Source organism: Salvia splendens, chromosome 1, assembly GCF_004379255.2.
Source record: "Salvia splendens isolate huo1 chromosome 1, SspV2, whole genome shotgun sequence".
Taxonomy (NCBI): domain Eukaryota; kingdom Viridiplantae; phylum Streptophyta; class Magnoliopsida; order Lamiales; family Lamiaceae; genus Salvia; species Salvia splendens.
The window spans coordinates 40379020-40397311 of NC_056032.1; the positions used below are offsets into that span (position 1 = coordinate 40379020).

Sequence of the window (18292 nt, forward strand, 5' to 3'; positions counted from 1 at the left end):
AATGTTACATTTGCTTGCTAGCTGTCCCAACTTCTAAATGTACTTCATCAAATAAATTGTCTGCTACAACTAGGAATCACAGAGAGATAGAGAATTCAGGCGCTTACTAGCAAAATGAAGTGGTAACTTCAAACTAAGATGCGGAACTCAAGTTGGGAAAGGAGAACACGTGCAATTAACACAAGTCGTCTTGCAAATTTGCACGTGCCCTGCTTCTCCAACGGGAGCTACGCGCCCGATAAGATATATTACCATTACTCAGAAACAAATACTATAACACTTGTTTGGTATTGTAAGTTGCAACCTAGACACAAATTGAAGCAGTTGCTCACAGCAAAATGAGCAAGGCCTAGCACAATATTTATAGTGGGAGGGAGATGAGAGAGAGAGGGGTAGTAGCCTAGGGTTAAAATTAAAAGGGATGGGTAGATTCATCATCATGATGGAAGAAAAAAGCAAGCAAGTAAATACATTAATTGATTGATTTTGTAAAGCAATTTATATTTGAAAGGGAAAGAACACAAGTCATTGCGTTTTCTTTGGGCCATGCAATTTTCAAATGTATGATGACATAATATCTCTTTATTCTTTTTATTTAGAGAATTGATTGCGCAGATTTTGATTTGAGATTGGCAAGCAAACCAGGGAAAAGAAAAAGGCTAGATTTTATTTGGAAGGATGCGACACTTACTACTTTCCCTTTTCTTTTATTTAATGATGGAGTTTTAATTGTTTCACGCAATATCTTAAATTTGCATCTACCCCTACTTCACACGCCTCCCACAACACATTTTTGCCCAAAAAAATAACCAAAAAAAAATAAAATAATACTATTGGGAAAACGGATGAAGACCAGCATCTCATCAAGGGTGACTGGTATAGCATGGTACGTATGAAAACGTTTCATAAGTATTTAAATGTTTACGTATCATAAAATATTTTAAATATTCATTTCGGTACGCATAAAGATACAATATGGATCGCCAAAGTTTAGTACTATTTCGGTACGCATAAATGCCATGTGATAAAATATTATGCAGTAACATGGGTTAATAAAAGAAAGGAAAAAAGGATGGGATGGGAAGTAATGATCAGATAGAATACATGAGATGTATTATGTAATATGGATTAATAAAAAGAAAAAAATAGATAAAGAAGAAGACATTCATTTTAGTGGGCATGGGGTAGTAATATGGATTAATAAAAGAAAAGTAAATTATTGAAAAAACATTTCGATCTTATTATATTGAAGGATGAAACATCAGTATCAAATTTTGTTCAATTAAATGCCAAAGTCCTATCCCATGTGTATAATTTTAAATAAATATATTGTTATTATTGTCTTGAATTAATTTTAAAAGGTAGGCACCATCCGCGTGAGGGGTAGTGATAAAATGCAAACTCTAAATATTGTACAAACACCAAACTATAATCCGAACAGTAAAAAAATGCCAACATATGGCAAAATAATAGCAACATAAAATGTCAACACAGTTTCAACACAATTTGAACACAACATCAACCTTGACATTGTGTTGACATTTTTTGTTGCTATTATTTTTTCATCTATTGACATTCTTTAACGGCCCAAATAATAATTTGGAGTTCGTACAATATTTAGAGTTTGCATTTGATTACATTTCTCCGAGTGTTTGTGTTAATTAACAATGCTATTATTATACTTAATTAGTTCATAATATTATCAAATACACCCAAATTTGAATCCGTGATTCACTTTGAGAAATGAGATATATAAAGTATAACTATAAACCAAGACGACTTTAATAACAACTTGATAACAAAGAGTCGGTAAAATATTAGATTGTACAACCTTATAATTAATAGCACAATATGTTTGGCACCAACATGTCCCGCCCGTAACGTATAACAATAAAAGGACGAAATTATGGAAATTTTCATAAAAAGTCAACGAATGATCAATAATTTTTTTTTATATTATTACATAAAGATACATTTCATGCTGCAATAATAACTTGTTAGTTGAGTTTAAAGGTTGCATTAATTATGTAGAATTAGATGTCATAAAAACTTGTCCTAACTCAGGAATCAGAATAGTCTCATGGCGCCCATGGGGCATCTGGCATTAAAGGTCTAACCACTGCTAAAATTGGTTTTGCAAATTTGTTTTGATGATATATGAAATTTGAGGCCCCTTAAAATGTACTCCTAGTACTCTCTTTTACACACCCAAAAATAGATTCCAGAATAGATACTATGTGAAAATTTACGTACCACTGTGACAAAGGAGAGAACTGAAACTTCGTGATTTAATATTCCATTTTGAAATATAATGATTTAAATAGTTATCAATTGTATAACATTTTTCAATATAAAGGTAAAATGCTCCTTCACTTCTGATGAGGATCATGAGGTGATATAATTTTAATAGACTTCAATCACATACTTATATTGCACTCAACATTCAAAATTGAAATTATTTATTGATTTTAGTGTTTTTTATAGCTGTGGGTCGATTTAATACAATCTATAAATGCTCATGTGATTTCTATCAAGTTCGTTGGATTCAGTCTCAATCTGACAATCTTATCTGGTCCGATTCTTTTTATGGTCCGATTCTCACAAAGTTGATTTTTACAAAGTTTCTTACCATTAATAGTATAATTAACATGTTTATTAACATGCTGGGATGTGCGAGTCGTACCTTTATTTTAACTTGCTGATTGATTTTGTGGTCTCTGTTGTCGCTATATTTTTTTGTGAATTTTCTCTAATTTTTGCTTTATTGCCTTCGAGTAAGAGTTTATCACGGCCTCCTTTAGGCAACTATTATCATTGACCAGATTTGCTACAACTTATACTTCTAATAATTACTTTTCTCCATATATAATCTTTTTTCTTCACATAATCTCTTGTTTATTTTGAGTCTAGTAGGAGTATTTGTTACAGTTGTTTTCAATTGTTGTAATTTAAGTTTTGCATAGAATCGAAAACGCTTTTCAAACAACGTTGAAAATTAGATTTATAATGATATGAAAACAATACAATTAGCAAAAGAATTTGATGTTACAGTTTTATCGAGCATAATTACGTCACCAAAGTATCTGTACTACTGCATAGATACTGAAGTCCATAGACACTGCTCCAACAATTTTCTTCATTAGCAGCCCCAACTCCAGAGCTCTCCCCAGTTGATCAGCCAAATCATTCCTACCAGCATTACTCCTCCTCCTCGATCTCGATCCCACAATAAGGCGACCGAGTACAACGGTTATGTTCGTTAACAAAAGCAGGTAAAAGGGTCTGAAAAGTATGATGCCTAGGAGGCCAACTATAGGAACTCCCACAAATGATGCGATTACTAAAACAGCAGCTGCTATAGAGCAAAACATACGAGTATTCTCTGAAGCTGCAACAGCGGATCTAATTTGGTCGGGTGTAAACAGGGTATGCTCAGGTTGGTAATCTTTGTTGTGCGGATGATGGGATATGAGATGGTTCTTCATTGGTACTATCATGTAAGGCCACTGATTCAGATGGAATGTTGCTGCCATTATAGCTGAGTGGAGGAGGCTCCACCGTGAGGTCAGAGAGAGCAGGCTCCTGCCCTTCTTCTTGTACAGATTCATCATTTGGTAGCAATGAATTAGAGGCTGCCTCTTCTTGTTGAGTAGCATCTGAAATATCAATAGGGTGCCAATAGTAGTTGTTGGAAAGATAACTTGAAGTGTCCCAAGTATGTTGGGAAAAGAATGTGTGGAGTCCCAAGTATGTTGGGAAGAGAATAATATTTATAATGTGGAGTTCCAATAAGTATAGTTCCTAGGTATATTAATGTGGAGAGTCCTATAAATACCTATGTACTATGTATCAACAACAATAATTCAAAATCAATCAAAATGTAGCCTTCAAGAGTTCTTGAGTTTTATTTTCCAGATTTTACTTTTCAACATGGTATCAAAGCAGGTTCGATCCTCGTATGGATCAATCTGTCTCTATAGAAAAAAAAAACAAAAAAAAACAAAACCCTCCCAAATATACAACCAAGAATCTGCCCAAATAACCAAACAGCCGTGAAAAAATGATCTCACACTACTGGGATTTTTACTGGTTCAAACCAAACATACGTCTGCACCATGAGGCCGTTAAGGGAGCAAGAGCATGCCCCGCAGAAATTAAAGGTCGTGGTCATTGTGAACGGAGAAGAGCCAGAGACGCGGGGCGCGCAATGGTCGGGAAGGTGCCGACTGATGATTAAGCAAATGCATGAAACATGAGCGACAGCAACGCCACAATAGGAACAGAAAAGGCGAGAGGGCGTCACAGCGGCGCTGGTGGCGAGGAGGCTGGGCGAAGGCAGTAAGACGCCAACTCTCAACGGCAGCGGAACCCAACAGTGCCGACGAGGTTGCTGCTCTACGAACGACCGACCACGGTGGAGGTGGTAGAGGCGAGAAGTTCGCCGAGAAGCAAGGTCGGCGGTTGAACAGCGCTGGCAGCGGCGATGTTGTGTCACCACGAAACCGAGGAGAGAAAGGCGACGGGAAATTCACGAGGATGCTATTCTGGCGAATTGAGAAAAAAAAGACGAGTAAGAAGAGATGGCCCCAGAGGAACTTGTTGAGACCAGCGGCAATGCATTTTGGAAAGGATGTTAAACAATCGAAGAAACCAGAGGAGTCCTCGGTTTGTCCGTCCGAGGGGGAGAAGAAAAGTATCCGACCGAACAATCCCTCTCCAAATATATGTTGGCTGAGAAGTAAAGGATGCCCGCCGGCTGAGGAGGCGAGAAGACCTAAACCCTCAAGAGAAAAAAACGGAGTAGTCCTTGGTTTGTCCGGCCGAGGGGGAGAGGACTACCACAGCCGAAGAAACCAGAAGGAGGCAGCCTCGTCGGAAGTAGGAAAGAGAGCTGGTGGTGGAACCGGCATGTCTGGAGAAGATTGAGCGACCGAGAAGGGCTGCTGACGGTAAAGGCAGCAGAAAGACCGCAACGGCTGCTGGAGAAGAGTTGTTCGGCACAAGAAGCCGACATCGGAGGAATGAGAAGAAAAAACGTCGAGAGGGCGAGAGCAAAAGCTCGTTGAGATGTCTCTCCGTGCAAAGGGTGGATCCAACCAGAAGTGTACGGCGATTACTCGTCGGAGTTTGGCGCCGCTGAACAGGTTGTCGGCGAGAAGAGAAAAGAGGCACTGTTTGATTGTTTTCTCAATATGGGGTTATCACGTAAAGAAGAAACATGGGCAATTTTGGGATAGTGTTATTGGGCTCAAGAAAAAAAAATAGAAATGAAAAATGGGCTCATAGTTTGAGCTGGAATGGGCCGAGAACAGTCTGAAAGAAAGCTCCTCGACACGAGTCGAAACTGTCCGAATGAGCTCCTCGACAAGAGTAAAAACTGTCAGTCAGAAAAAAAGCTCCTCGACACGAGTAAAAACTGTCAGTCAGAAAAAAAGCTCCTCGACACGAGTAAAAAAACTGTCAGTCAGAAAGAGAGCTCCTCGACACGAGTGAAAACTGTCGGTCAGAAAAAAAAAATGATTTGGCTCCTAGATAAGAGCAAAAACTATCTAAGATAGCTCCTTGACACGAGTTAAAAATGTCAATCAAAAATTGAAGAGCTCTATGACACGAGTTAAAACTGTCAACAGAAAATTGAAGAAACTCCTTGAAATGAGTCTAAACTTTCAATGATGAAGAGCTCCTTGATAAGAGCCTAAACTTTCAATGAAAAAAACGAAGAAACTCCGTGAAACGAGTCTAAACTTTCAATGAAAAGAAGCTCTATGATACGAGCATAAACTATCAATGATGAATTGAAGAAACTCCTGAATACGAATATAAACTATTTATCAAAGTGAAGATCGTGCAAGTTAAGTGTCGAAAAAACTCGATACTTAACTTGAGGGGGAGTGTTGGAAAGATAACTTGAAGTGTCCCAAGTATGTTGGGAAAAGAATGTGTGGAGTCCCAAGTATGTTGAGAAGAGAATAATATTTATAATGAGGAGTTCCAATAAGTATAGTTCCTAGGTATATTAATGTGGAGAGTCCTATAAATACCTATGTACTATGTATCAACAACAATAATTCAAAATCAATCAAAATGTAGCCTTCAAGAGTTCTTGAGTTTTATTTTCCGGATTTTACTTTTCAACAGTAGTTGCTAATAAGTTGCAACTCAAATTCAAATATGGAGAAATCATCAATTTGTGAAGGCTAAAATTAAAGAACAATGAAGTTTGATGATGATACTAAATCATGATCAATTAGCTTAAAACACAGAATCTGACACAACAACTCCCTGTCTATCTGTGCTTTGCTTTCTTTTCCGTATGCAGCCGCTTACACTGAAATAGAACAAGTATCCAGATATGGAAGTTGGAATGAAAAAGAGCGGTGCCATTTCATAAATCAATGAAATACACACAAGAGCTTGTAAATTGCAATTCATGATTTTTATCTACCCTGGGAAGTGGAACAAAAAAACAAGCCGAATCTGTATGGATCAGAGGAAAACTCAAAGAAGTAAAAAAAAAAAAAAGAGCTCATCGGTTTACATTATGTCCTTGCCAAATTTAGTACTACCAATCGAAAGACCCTAAATCGATAATAAAAAAAAAACCATGTCCCTCCCCCAAATTAAACCCTTCTGCTAAAAATCAAGTAATTCAAAATTAACAAACCATAGCGGGGCATACCAATGGCGGCAGGGACTGGATGCGGCCGGAGATTAGGGCGAGGCGGTCAGATCCTGGCTCCATGATACGAGATGGATGGAACCCCCTGTAGCTGCCATTGCTCGGGTGACCTAATTGAACTCAGTTTGACTAATTGTTTACTACCGCTGGCATTCTATTTGCACCGCTGATATACTTTACCAATTTACTCCCTTCTTCTCTATAGATGCTGAAGCATAATAAAATATTGATATTTGATACCAATACAATGAATAATTTGTAATTGTAACTTTTAGCCCAATCATATTGGGCTGGGCCTCCATATTAGATTTTCAATTCCAATCAATACTTACACTTTCTAACTGAAAGATAATGATTTGGGCCTTGACTTTTCATTAAGTATTTATTAATGAATAATAATAAGTCTACTACTCCACATCAGCTCATGAAATATGGCGGCCTAGCATTAACTTCTCTCCTCGATCTTATTATCTACTCCTCACGATCGGCCACATCCTAGATCTGATCCAATGGCTGACATTCCAAACAAAGCAATCATCCGCCTCAGTGACTTGGTAGCCTAACTAGCAATTGCAAATAATGGGGTTGCTAGACCTAGACCACCTCTGGGACGACACAGTCGCCGGATACCGGCCTCGGAAAACTCAGAAAACACCCTACTTTTAGCTTTTCATCCTACTCCGCCGACGGTACGGCGATTCTCTAATAATTTAATTGTACGCCTTTCAATCATGATAAAATGATCAGTAAATCAGTCTCATGAGTTCGATGTTGTTTCTCATGTACCAAACTCTGAATGCCACTTTCCTTGGTTGCATCTACCAATAATTAGTTTTATTACTACGTACTAATGTTTTTGTTGATTTGAATATTATTAACTAGTAGTATATTACCAATTCATCTTCGTTAAAATTATTAGCTCTCAACCCAATTGTGACTATTTTGATACATTTAACACTAGAATCTGCAATACGCATCACTTTTAGATTATGTTAAAATAGAGATACCCGACCCCTCCCACTCTCAATCATCTCCAAATCCTGATCGTCTTGCACTCCCTACTCTCACTTATACCCTCCCCACACCCTTCAATCCTTTATACTCAAATCTTTGGCCTAAATTTATGTACAACTTCATTTATTGCACACCATATACTTACAATCCACACACACCACATACACAAAACTTAATTAGTTTACATTGTGTTATTATGTGTATATAAATAATTTTAAAAAATAAATATAATTCAAATTTTAGTTAATTCTTTAACTTACTGAATAAAGAATTTAGCATTATAATACAATTCTATACCGATTGCTTAATATTAACTAACAAAAGTAGTGAAATCAGAGTTAGTGGATTGTGCGTTCATATCCTAAAATATAAAGATTTTAAAGTTTTGGGACGATCCAAAATGAAAATAGTTGCGCAAAAAAAAGTGAAACGCCGCACGGATAAGATTATTTTAGTGAAACGCCGCACTGATAAGATTATATGTAGAGCAAAAAAAAGTGAAACGCCGCACTAATGAGATTAGTTTAGTAGATTTCAGTATCGAAAATTGATCCATTTTAGGGTTTATTTTTAAATTTCAGAGAAATACCCGATCGTGAGGCATTGAGTTTTTCCCAATTCCAAAAAAACAAGTCAAGGCCACGGTCATTCTCTTCAGGATTACTCTAGTTTATATGCCTCAAATTCAATACTGAACTCTTAGAGTATACATGATCGAATTGTGATGAGGAGATTCCACCATTTCTGCATATTCTTCTTCCTCCTCCACTTCATTATTTTTTATTTTCCGTGCGCCTACGGTGAGTATTACTTTTCTCTTTTACGATCTTCACTTGATTCCATGCTCATCAATATCTTACCTTTCGAAAGTTTTCAGATTGTACAAATGTGATAAGTTGCAAAAGTAGTCTGCAAATTGCACTATGGTTAGGGAATTTCTAAAATAAACTCCCTTGAGAAGTTGAGCTTAGGGATGCAGACGTCTTGGTATTTGGGCATCGCAAGAGGAGTATTGTTTCATTCATTTTACTAATTCATTCAGCAAACAGTTTGTGTTACTAAGTGAGTTCCACAAACACTTTGCATACGTTCGTCCACCTACTCCTAACATACTATGTTGCTAGAGTAGAATATTAGGTGTGGATAAAGATCACAGGGAAATACTACCTGAGAACTAAGAAAGACGAGCAGATCCTTCAGCTCCTATGACTAGTTAACATTATCAGGAAAAAGTAAAAAAATCTGTTGATCCTATATTCTTTCTGTCGTTCAGCTTCACAAAAATATGTACTACTATTTGATCTCTTTGCAAAATGCAGATAAGAAATTTGTAGAGTTAATTTTCATCATTTACAAATATGATGCTAGTTGATCAACTTCACATCTGTTTTGATAAGAAATCTGTTTTGATTCATGGGCACATAAATCCACTTCCACTCTAAGTTTGCCCAAGTATTGCCTACAGTGTTACTGCAGGCAAAAGTATTCTGCATTGAACAAGCATCTCCAGCGTTGTAGAGAGCATCCTATCTTATGATCATACTAACTTGACCATAAACTTCAGCAGCAGGTACTTTCTGATCCAAAATGGGCAGTGCCTTATTGTTGCAGAATTTGCTTGGTCCAGTCAGTGTCCAAATAGTCCTGGCAGAAATGCCCATATTCCCCACTTATAGTAGTACTCTATTACTTTTCACTTATGTACCAAGCTTATTTTTTCTTTTAATTTTCACAGTGATATTTATATCTTATTTCTGTCCCCAAACAATAGTCTCATTTTTTCATTTTGGTCCGTCCCTTAAAATTAGTCCACTTCTATTTTTGGCAAGTTTTTCTCGCCTATGAGGGGGGCCACATTCTACACTTATAATACTTCAATCACTGCTTTTTTTTCTCTCTCTCTCTCTCTCTCTCTCTCATACTCTACCAATTTCACATTAAAACTTGTGCCATCCGCAAAGTCCCTATTTTTAGGGGACGGAGGGAGTATGTAAACAACTAATGTAAAATGGTTGTGGCTAGAGGTACTGATAAGGCTTCTTGAGCCCAACACCAAAGTGGAAGGCTTAGACCAATTTTTACGGTAGTGAAATGGCTACTCTTAAATCTAGCAATTCATTTCCTAATGTTATGGATGGAGGCATGTAGTGTTATATAATGCGGACAGGATTTTTTATCCCACAAAATGACAATGTGCACTCAGTCAAGTGATGGAAATAGCCACTTTTTGTTTAATACTCCATCCGTCCCATTAAATGTGAAGCATATGCTTTTCGACACGAGATTTTGTGTTGTGTTGTTATGTATGTAAGAATTTAGATGCTCTAGAATAGAAAGGTTAGATGAGAGAAGGAAAACACATTCCACGATGCGTTTTTCGAATGTGATCTCTTTTCTCATTGTCTATCTTCAAGTATTTGAAAGTCTCATGTACCTTAATTAAGAACTAAAATTTTGTGAAAAGTTATGTTTCTAAATGGAATGAGGAAACATCAAAAGCTCATTAATTATGTAGAAGTCCGTCATTAATTTTTGATGTTCTTGGTGCAGGTAAAACAAGTGAAGTTTGTGTTTCTCCCGGCGATCGATTCCCCCTATTTTCAAATGTCGGCAAACCCCCCAAGAAAGCAAGCAAAGGTCCAAGAGATTTTACACTTTGCAGGGTTTTCCGCAAAAAGACATGCTGCTGATGTAACTCAGACGCACCCTGCTTTGCTATCCATCAGGAGACTTGCATCATCTGGAGAAGCTAGCCAAGAGTGCTTGCAACTATGGGAATTCTTGGAGTGTTCTATCTGTGATCCAAGGGTGGGGGTACAGTGAGGACCTCCTAACATCTGTGCGTCGTTTTGTGATAGGGTTTATGAAGCATGTTCAACAGCATACTTTGCTATGGATGGAAAGACACAGGTTTTTGTTGTACTTTCAGTTATTTTACATTGTTGCAACTTACTCGTAGTGTAATCATTGATATGTGCCTATGCTTTGAAGTTAATCTCTCATGCAAGAGCTTGGAGTGCTTTATTGTTAACTGGGCTTTGCTAAAAGTGATTGTACACAATTTTGGTATCACTTGAATGCTGGTTTGAGAATAGTAGTATTTCATTTTAAATGTTATATTTTCAGTAAATTTCCTGGTTGGACAATCATATTTCAGGTACTAGCACCATGCAGCCAAGATGACTTTGTTTGTGGTAGAGCTTCAAAGTGGGTCTCTAATGGAACTGAGCTCTGCAATGCCGCAGGTTTCTCTGTCAAGCCTCTCGATGATCCTGAAGAATCACGGTGCTATGGTGCGAAGGGTAGTCTAGATTATATTGCAAATTCCTGGAAATCTTCACGTTCTCGAATATACGCGGAGAACAGAATACGGAGTTTTTTCAAGATTTTATGCAATTGATTGCTGATATGCCATTGAGCGAGAGTATTTCTTGGGCTGTTGGAGGAATGGTACTTACAGCTGGACTTATATTTGCAAGGTCAGCATTATTTTGAGGGATATATTTATAACTTATGCATGTGTTTGTGTATGTGGTGTCTCAAAAAGGAGATATGAGGGGACTGGGGAGATAGTTAAGGATTTTGGAACTGGATTTGACTATTTAACTTATTTTGTCTGTATTTAATGCCTTAGTTTAGGTTATTTAGTTTCTTAAATCCACACCTCTGAACATTGAGCATAGCACGTTTACTGACATTGAGAATTCTAAAAGAATATACAATCATGATTCATGAGTGGGATCACCTTCATACAGAAATGGAAGAAAATAAATAAACTTCTGCTGCTAGTATCTTCCATGAGGTCAAATAGTGCCTTCTTGTTTAACCGATGAAAGAAGATATTGGCTATCCTGTTAGCCAATGGAACAGAGAGACTGTTGGAAAATGAGTGCAAAGCAAAGCATATCTGTATATACTTTTCCTTTGTTACAGGTGAGTAAGATGTACAAAATGCCACCCACCACATCCTCTTTCCTCTTTGCAATTATGGCTATGGATATATTTTAGATTTGTATGAACCCTTGTATAGTCACATTTTGCAATGCTAAAAAAATTAACAATACATGGAAATATTCTGGGATTAGGAAGTGTGCTTGGTCGATATTCTATTTACTTGTTGTCTCAAGATTGCATAGACTGAACATCACTGCTTTGATCTTACCTAAAATACTTATCTTTCAATACTCTTGAACAGGGCACCCGTACTAACTCGAAGTGTGGAATCTACATCCGACTTTGCTGATTATTACAACATGACTTGAGGGTCGTCTAGCCACCATCCTCCTGGTTTAAAGGAATCATATTCTGAAGCGTGGAGGGCTGTTTTTGAACAGCCAGACCTATTTCACTTGATTCGTGGCAACAAGATTGGCCTTCATGATCTTTGGTGTAATATGTTGAGCTTTGTTCAATAGATTATGGGTCTCTTACCAAATCATTGTTGTTTTCAAGTGACATTTAAGTGGATGATGCTGATGCACTAAGTTGAGAAGTTTTGTTTTATAACAAAACACAATTCCACTATTGCATTTTCATTGATTCCATGAAATGCTTTACCTTCTAGTTTTACCAAAACAGGTCAATATTTTGAGTGACATTTTGAGTTTGGACTAATTAATCAAATTTGGCTCTCAACTTTTAATTAACCAGACAAGTTCACAACAGAAAATTGTATTTAAATTGTAGAGATACAATTATTTGATCGAGATACACAAAAAGTTAATGACGTTCCACTAAAACCAGATTGATTTGAATCCACACTCAATTTTCCCATCGAGGAACACTACTTATAGAAATAAACTTTTTTAACCCCAAAAAAAAGAATGGTTTAGACATTAAAAAACAATAAAATGCGAAGGTTAAGCCTAACACAGCTATTAATCCTCCTCCTCAGACTCATTCTCAGCGATGTTGAAATATCTTAATTCATAGACATTTCGGTCCTTGTCAGAAGCTATCACCCGCAGCCAGTCACGCACATTGTTCTTCTTTAGATATTTTTTTGTCAAATACTTGAGGTACCTGGAAAAGATAACCAAACATACTGTGCTTAGAAAGTTAGAACATACAGGTAGAGTGGTAAAGAATAGGCCACAAAGTTGATTCATTGGGAACGAATCACTGAATCTATCCAACAGAACAGAACCCAACCCCATAGCTTTCCTTATCTGAACTCAAATTGTCACAGCACACTTACTGATCAGAATTACGTACATAGAAGTATTAAGGCATTATTCTCAGAGAGCCAATATATACTACTCCCTCCATCCCCAAACAATAGTCTCCTTTGCTATTTTGGTTGCTCCCACAAATTTAGTCTACTTCCATTTTTGACAAGTTTTTCTCTATTATGATGTCGGGCTGATTCTACACTAACAATGCTCCAATTACTTTTCCTTCCTATTTCTCTCCTAATTAACCAATTTCACATTAATAGTCCCTATTTTTAGAGGAGGGAGGGAGTATGATATTTCTTTGGAGCATTCTGCAAGATGTTGAATTTATTTTATGTAACCATAACACAATGATGAGTCTTATACATGCTCCACCACTGATTCATGAAACTATCTAGTAATGCCTTCCTTGAAGAAAACCAACTCACTGAATGATGCAAAGTATATAAATATACATTTAGGGGGTGTTTACTTCTAAGGATAGAATGACCGAAGCTAATCTACCATTTACTATGATGTTTGCACTTGTTTTAACATATTATCCTTCAAATGTCAATACCACATTTTATTAATAAACTTATACTACATCAAGACAATTTTTTTTCTTTCATCGATCAAATTCTAAATCAATATACAAGTCATTTACACAGGCACAATTACATAGCATCGTTCCTCACCAGAAAAATGAAAAAAGGTAATAGAAACTGTACCTTTTGGAGAAGGTGGTGGCATCGGTGGCGGTGATTGAGATCTTGGTCTTGTCACGGATGACGGTGACGGAGTCGCCGAGGGCACCGGGCTTGCCGCCGACCTTGATGCGCTCCTGGAGGAACTTCTCCAGTGAGGCGATTTCCATAATCTTATCCTCCACCGGCTTCCCGCAATCGATCACGAGCGTCGACGTTTTCTTCTTCCCTCCCGCTGCTCCTCCTTTACGCATCATCTTCGCACCACACAAGCAACAGCTGCATTTTCCGAAAATGTATAGATTAAGCGATGGAATACTACAGAAATTAACAAGAGATAAGAAAAACAAGCGCACCTTTGATCGGAGCGAGGACGACGACAGCTAGAATGTTGATGATTGATAAATTAGGGTTTTATGGAGTTTGGGTTCTCATTTGGGCCTCAATTTTGGGCTGCGGATGGACTAATATACAAGGATTCGTTTTATAGTCCATTTCCTCCTGTACAATAAAATTAACTTTTTAATCAGGTCGACCTTCTTAGGCCATCCGCAATGGCGCCTAGCGCACCGCCTAGCCGAGCGCCGGCACTAGGCGGTGCGCTAGGCGGTCCATTGCAACCGCCCAGCCATTTTCGGGATTAAAAACCGCCTAGCGCTCGGCGATTTTGTGGCGCTAGGCGATCCGCTCGGCGCTATTGCAGCGTCCGGATCGCCTAGACAATTTTTTTTTTCAAAACATTATATATAGGCGCTTTGCACGTCATTTTCATTCGCACCACTTGTTTTAACGAGTACTCTCTCTATCTTAATTTTTGTACAAGATCAACACTGAGAAATGGAGAACACCAACGAAGGTACTCCAGTGACGAGCGGGTCTCAAACTCCCCCGGTACCCGTGGGAGGTGAATGGGGTCCGATGCCAGGGTACTATAACATGTACCCGTGGCAGGGGATGATGCCCGGGATGGCACCTGGGGGGAGTACGCCGGCGTGGCAGGGGGTACCGGGGAAACAGCCCGGTGTGCAGATGATGCCGGGGTGGGCACCCGGGATGCAGATGATGCCTAGGGGAGGACGTCGATGCAGCCCTCAACAGGGGGGGTACCGGCGACGCAGGGGACGCCGGGGGAGGAAAACGTCTATCGCCCCGGTTTTGATTTTTCGACTGCTTCTTCGCACACATCGACCCCAGCGGATTCGCAGTTCACGCAATTTGAGTTTTTCTCCTTAGAGGAGTTGGGGTTCGATATGCTCGGGGTTCCGGAAACTCTCGATCAAATGGGGGGAGCAGTGCGGGGTCGGGGTGACCCAAAGAAGAAGGGCAAGGCGAAGAAGAAGGGCGAGTCGTCGCAGCCGGGTGTGGATAGCCTGGTCCGGAGGAGGTGGACGGACGAGGAGAACGTCGCGTTGTCCAAGGCGTGGGTGGGTGTTTGCGACGATCCTCTTGTTTCGAACAACCAGAGGATCGTCAACTTGTGGGGCAAGATAGCAGCAGCCTACCAGACATTTTGCCCGGAGGGGAGGCCACGCAACTGGGAGGATTGCCGGAAGGGGTGGGACCGAATCAGGGATGCCATCTCCCGATTTTCGGGTTTGTACTCCAACGCCCTCCGCATGCAGAGCAGTGGCCAAACGGAGGAAGACTGCAGGAGGATAGCGGAGAAAGCCTTCCCCCAACCCGGGTTGTATAAGGAGTTCACCTACTGGAACTGCTATCTTGTGATGAACGACTCTGAGAAGTTCCGAGTAGGTGCCGACACTGGCTGGCCAAAGAAGCAACGACTGAACTATACCGGTGATTTCAACGGCAGCAACGGTGGTTCCCACGACCTCCCCGAGACGGCCCAGGAGGTCCCGACCCCTCGTTCGTTCGCTCGCCGAACTCGCCCGGTTGGGCACAAGCGAGCTCAACAGGAGGCGAGGGGGGTCGCCGGGGGTTCCCAGGAGGTCCAGTCGGCATCCCCCCTTGGCCAATCCACAACGGATCTCAAATTCTTCGCGCGTCAACAAACGCGCGCTCAGATGGTCAAGACGCTGGCCGAATGGCTGGCGGCGGTGGACCCCGTGGAGAAGAGTTTGCTTCAAACATTGCTCATGAGCATGCAGGACGAGTTGGAAGCGGCACGGAGGGAGACCGGCGGGAGTAGAGGCGGCGGCGATGGTGGCGACGGAGGCGGAGGCGAGGGTGGCGACAGCGACGGAGGAGACGACGACGGAGACGAGGAGTGAATTATTGTACTTTTTTTTTAATTATTGTACTTTTTTTAATTATTTTATTTTTTTAAATTATTGTACTTTTTTAAATTATTGTATTTTTAAAATTTTAATAGTATTATTAATGTTTTCCGTATATGTCTCGTAAATTAAATTCCGTATATTGTGTGATTGTTAATTATTTCATTTTTATATAATTGTTATTAGTGATGTGGTTAGGCAATGGCTGGGCTATTTGCTTGTTTTGATGATATGGCAGGAAGATTTTTAGTGCTGATGATGTGGCAGAAGGAGTTTGTGGCTAGGGTATTGCTGGGCTATTCCTATTGTGGATGGCCTTATTGTCATTTTAGGAGATTTGAAGTGAGATATAACATCACTATTTACACAGTACTATAATCAAGAAATTTTGCATCCATAAAATTTTAAATTGGTTGATAAAATTATAAACCTTGACTGATTGAAAAAAAAATTCACTATTAAAACATTAAGATCTGATATTATATAATTAAACTTGATTTACACAATTAAAATATGATATTACACAATTAACATTATTTTTTAATCTAATGTACACGATAAAAACCTGATTAGTTTTTAGAATTCAATAATATTTTGATTGGTCTGAATATTATGAGAATTATCGTTTATTCTCCATGGATCTCATGTTTGACCACCCTACATCGTAATGGTTCCAAGACTACCGAAGTAATAATATCAATATATATGGTCGTGGACATACTTAGTATTTGCTGCTCAACATAAATTCGATCCATGCACCATCATATTCACTGAGATGATGCAAACACTCTCAACAAAATGACGGAAAAACTATTTGCATATCTTTCTCAAAGTAACGTCATATCTGGTCTTGTTATCGAAGAGATTGTCGTAAAAAAACGACAATGAGTTGTCACAAGTGCTTGTTGAAGCAATGACTGAGCATATTCTGGTGAAATCAAACTTTCTCTAAAATTCCATAGCTAGAGTTATCAACTGGACCAAGCCGACCTGACCTAACATGATGCATATAATTTTCACGTACTGATTACACATTCGCAATAAAATCAACGGAAATAAAAACCGATATCATCACGTAAACTTTAAAAATAAAAATTGTATGGTAACATTATATTAGATAAATAAAAACATGTTTCAATTCATCAAATGTAAGTTTAAAACTAAAATAAATAAATGTTGATTAGAACACTTTGAAATATTCCCTCTGTCCCACGAGAATATCTAATAGTACAAATGTAACGATAACACTTCAACAACTATATACTCCTTTCCTCCCACAAAAATATGCACTTTTGGTTGAGCATGAGTTTTAATGCATACTTGGTAAAGTAAGATAAAGTCAGAAAGAAAAAATAGTTAAAGTTTTGATAGTAGAAAATGAGTCTTTTCTTATTAAAAAGAAAATAGTATCAAAAATTAGAAAGTGCATATTATTGTGGGAGAGACTGAAAAGAAAAAGTACATATAAGGAAGTAATTCAATAACTAAACAACGTAAATTTGACAATTATAAAGATAAGTAAACTAATTTCACTCTATGAATAAAAACATTGACAGATGTGAGAAATTTACAAATACCAAAAAAGTAGTAAAATATACTACTTCCGTCCCATAATAGATGGCACACTTGGGGATTGACGCGAGATTTTAGGTGATGTTGTTTTGTGTGTTAGGTGGAGAGGAAAAATAATACATTTATATTAATGTGAGAGGGAGTTTTTTCTAAAAAAAAGGAAATGTGACATCTTTTGTGGGACAAACTAAAAATGAAAGTGTGACATCTATTATGAGACGAAAAGAGTACATTTAATGTATAAACTATAAGATCATCTGCAACGGTGGACGGACAGCGTCCGTCCGCCCCTGCCGCTGGCAAGGACGAGCTCCACCGCCGTTGCGCTTGCGCCGCTGGCACGGCGCTGCTCGATGCATCGAGCACGTCCGTGCCAGCGAGCAGCTGACGTGGCGGCACGTGATTGGGCAACGGCATAGCCGTTGCCTTTGAATTATTATTTTAATTAAAAATCGGTTTTTAATTTAAAAAACCGATTAAAAAAAAATTTCCACTTCCCAAAAAAAATATCCGTTTTTTACCGTTTTCCATCATTTTTAAAAAAATATATTTTTTCCCCAAAAAATACACATTTTCATCTATAAATACCCCACTTTCACACCAAAAAATTCACCCCACACTACACAATTCTCATCTACACTCTAATTTCCATTCTCATTCTCATTCTCATTCTCATCTTCATTCTCTCATATCCATTCTCCTCAATCTTTCTTCCACTCCTACAACATAACAATGTCCGGCCAAGGCGATGACCCCTCGCCCTCCCACGGTTGGAACCCCGAATGGTTCGGTTCACAACCGTTTCCTAGTCCGGAAACGGAATATTCGGCCCCTCCTCAAACCCAAAGTTCGGGCGTTCCGGGTGGCTACCGGCCATACCCAATCGACGACCAAGGTGCCCCCGAAGGTAGGGCTGGCAATTTTTGATCC

General features: G+C 38.8%; 2 protein-coding genes and 1 pseudogene across 2 annotated transcripts; 1 reads left to right on the plus strand and 2 right to left on the minus strand.

Annotated features, from left to right (window-relative positions):
• Positions 1–2975: 2975 nt before the first annotated feature.
• LOC121751475 lies at positions 2976–6881 on the minus strand. The gene is made up of 2 exons (XM_042146227.1): positions 6680–6881; positions 2976–3656 (listed from the first exon to the last, which is right to left on the minus strand). Exons 1-2 carry the CDS (start codon positions 6740–6742, stop codon positions 3072–3074), a joined length of 648 nt encoding a protein of 215 aa, XP_042002161.1. The 5' UTR covers positions 6743–6881; the 3' UTR covers positions 2976–3071.
• A 245-nt stretch (positions 6882–7126) lies between these two features.
• Positions 7127–12217, plus strand: LOC121751486 (annotated as a pseudogene).
• Positions 12218–12348: 131 nt separating this feature from the next.
• Positions 12349–13987, minus strand: LOC121751497 (60S ribosomal protein L22-2-like). Its single transcript, XM_042146244.1, has 3 exons — positions 13910–13987; positions 13578–13832; positions 12349–12715 (listed from the first exon to the last, which is right to left on the minus strand). Exons 2-3 carry the CDS (start codon positions 13808–13810, stop codon positions 12571–12573), a joined length of 378 nt encoding a protein of 125 aa, XP_042002178.1. The 5' UTR covers positions 13811–13832; positions 13910–13987; the 3' UTR covers positions 12349–12570.
• Positions 13988–18292: the final 4305 nt, after the last annotated feature.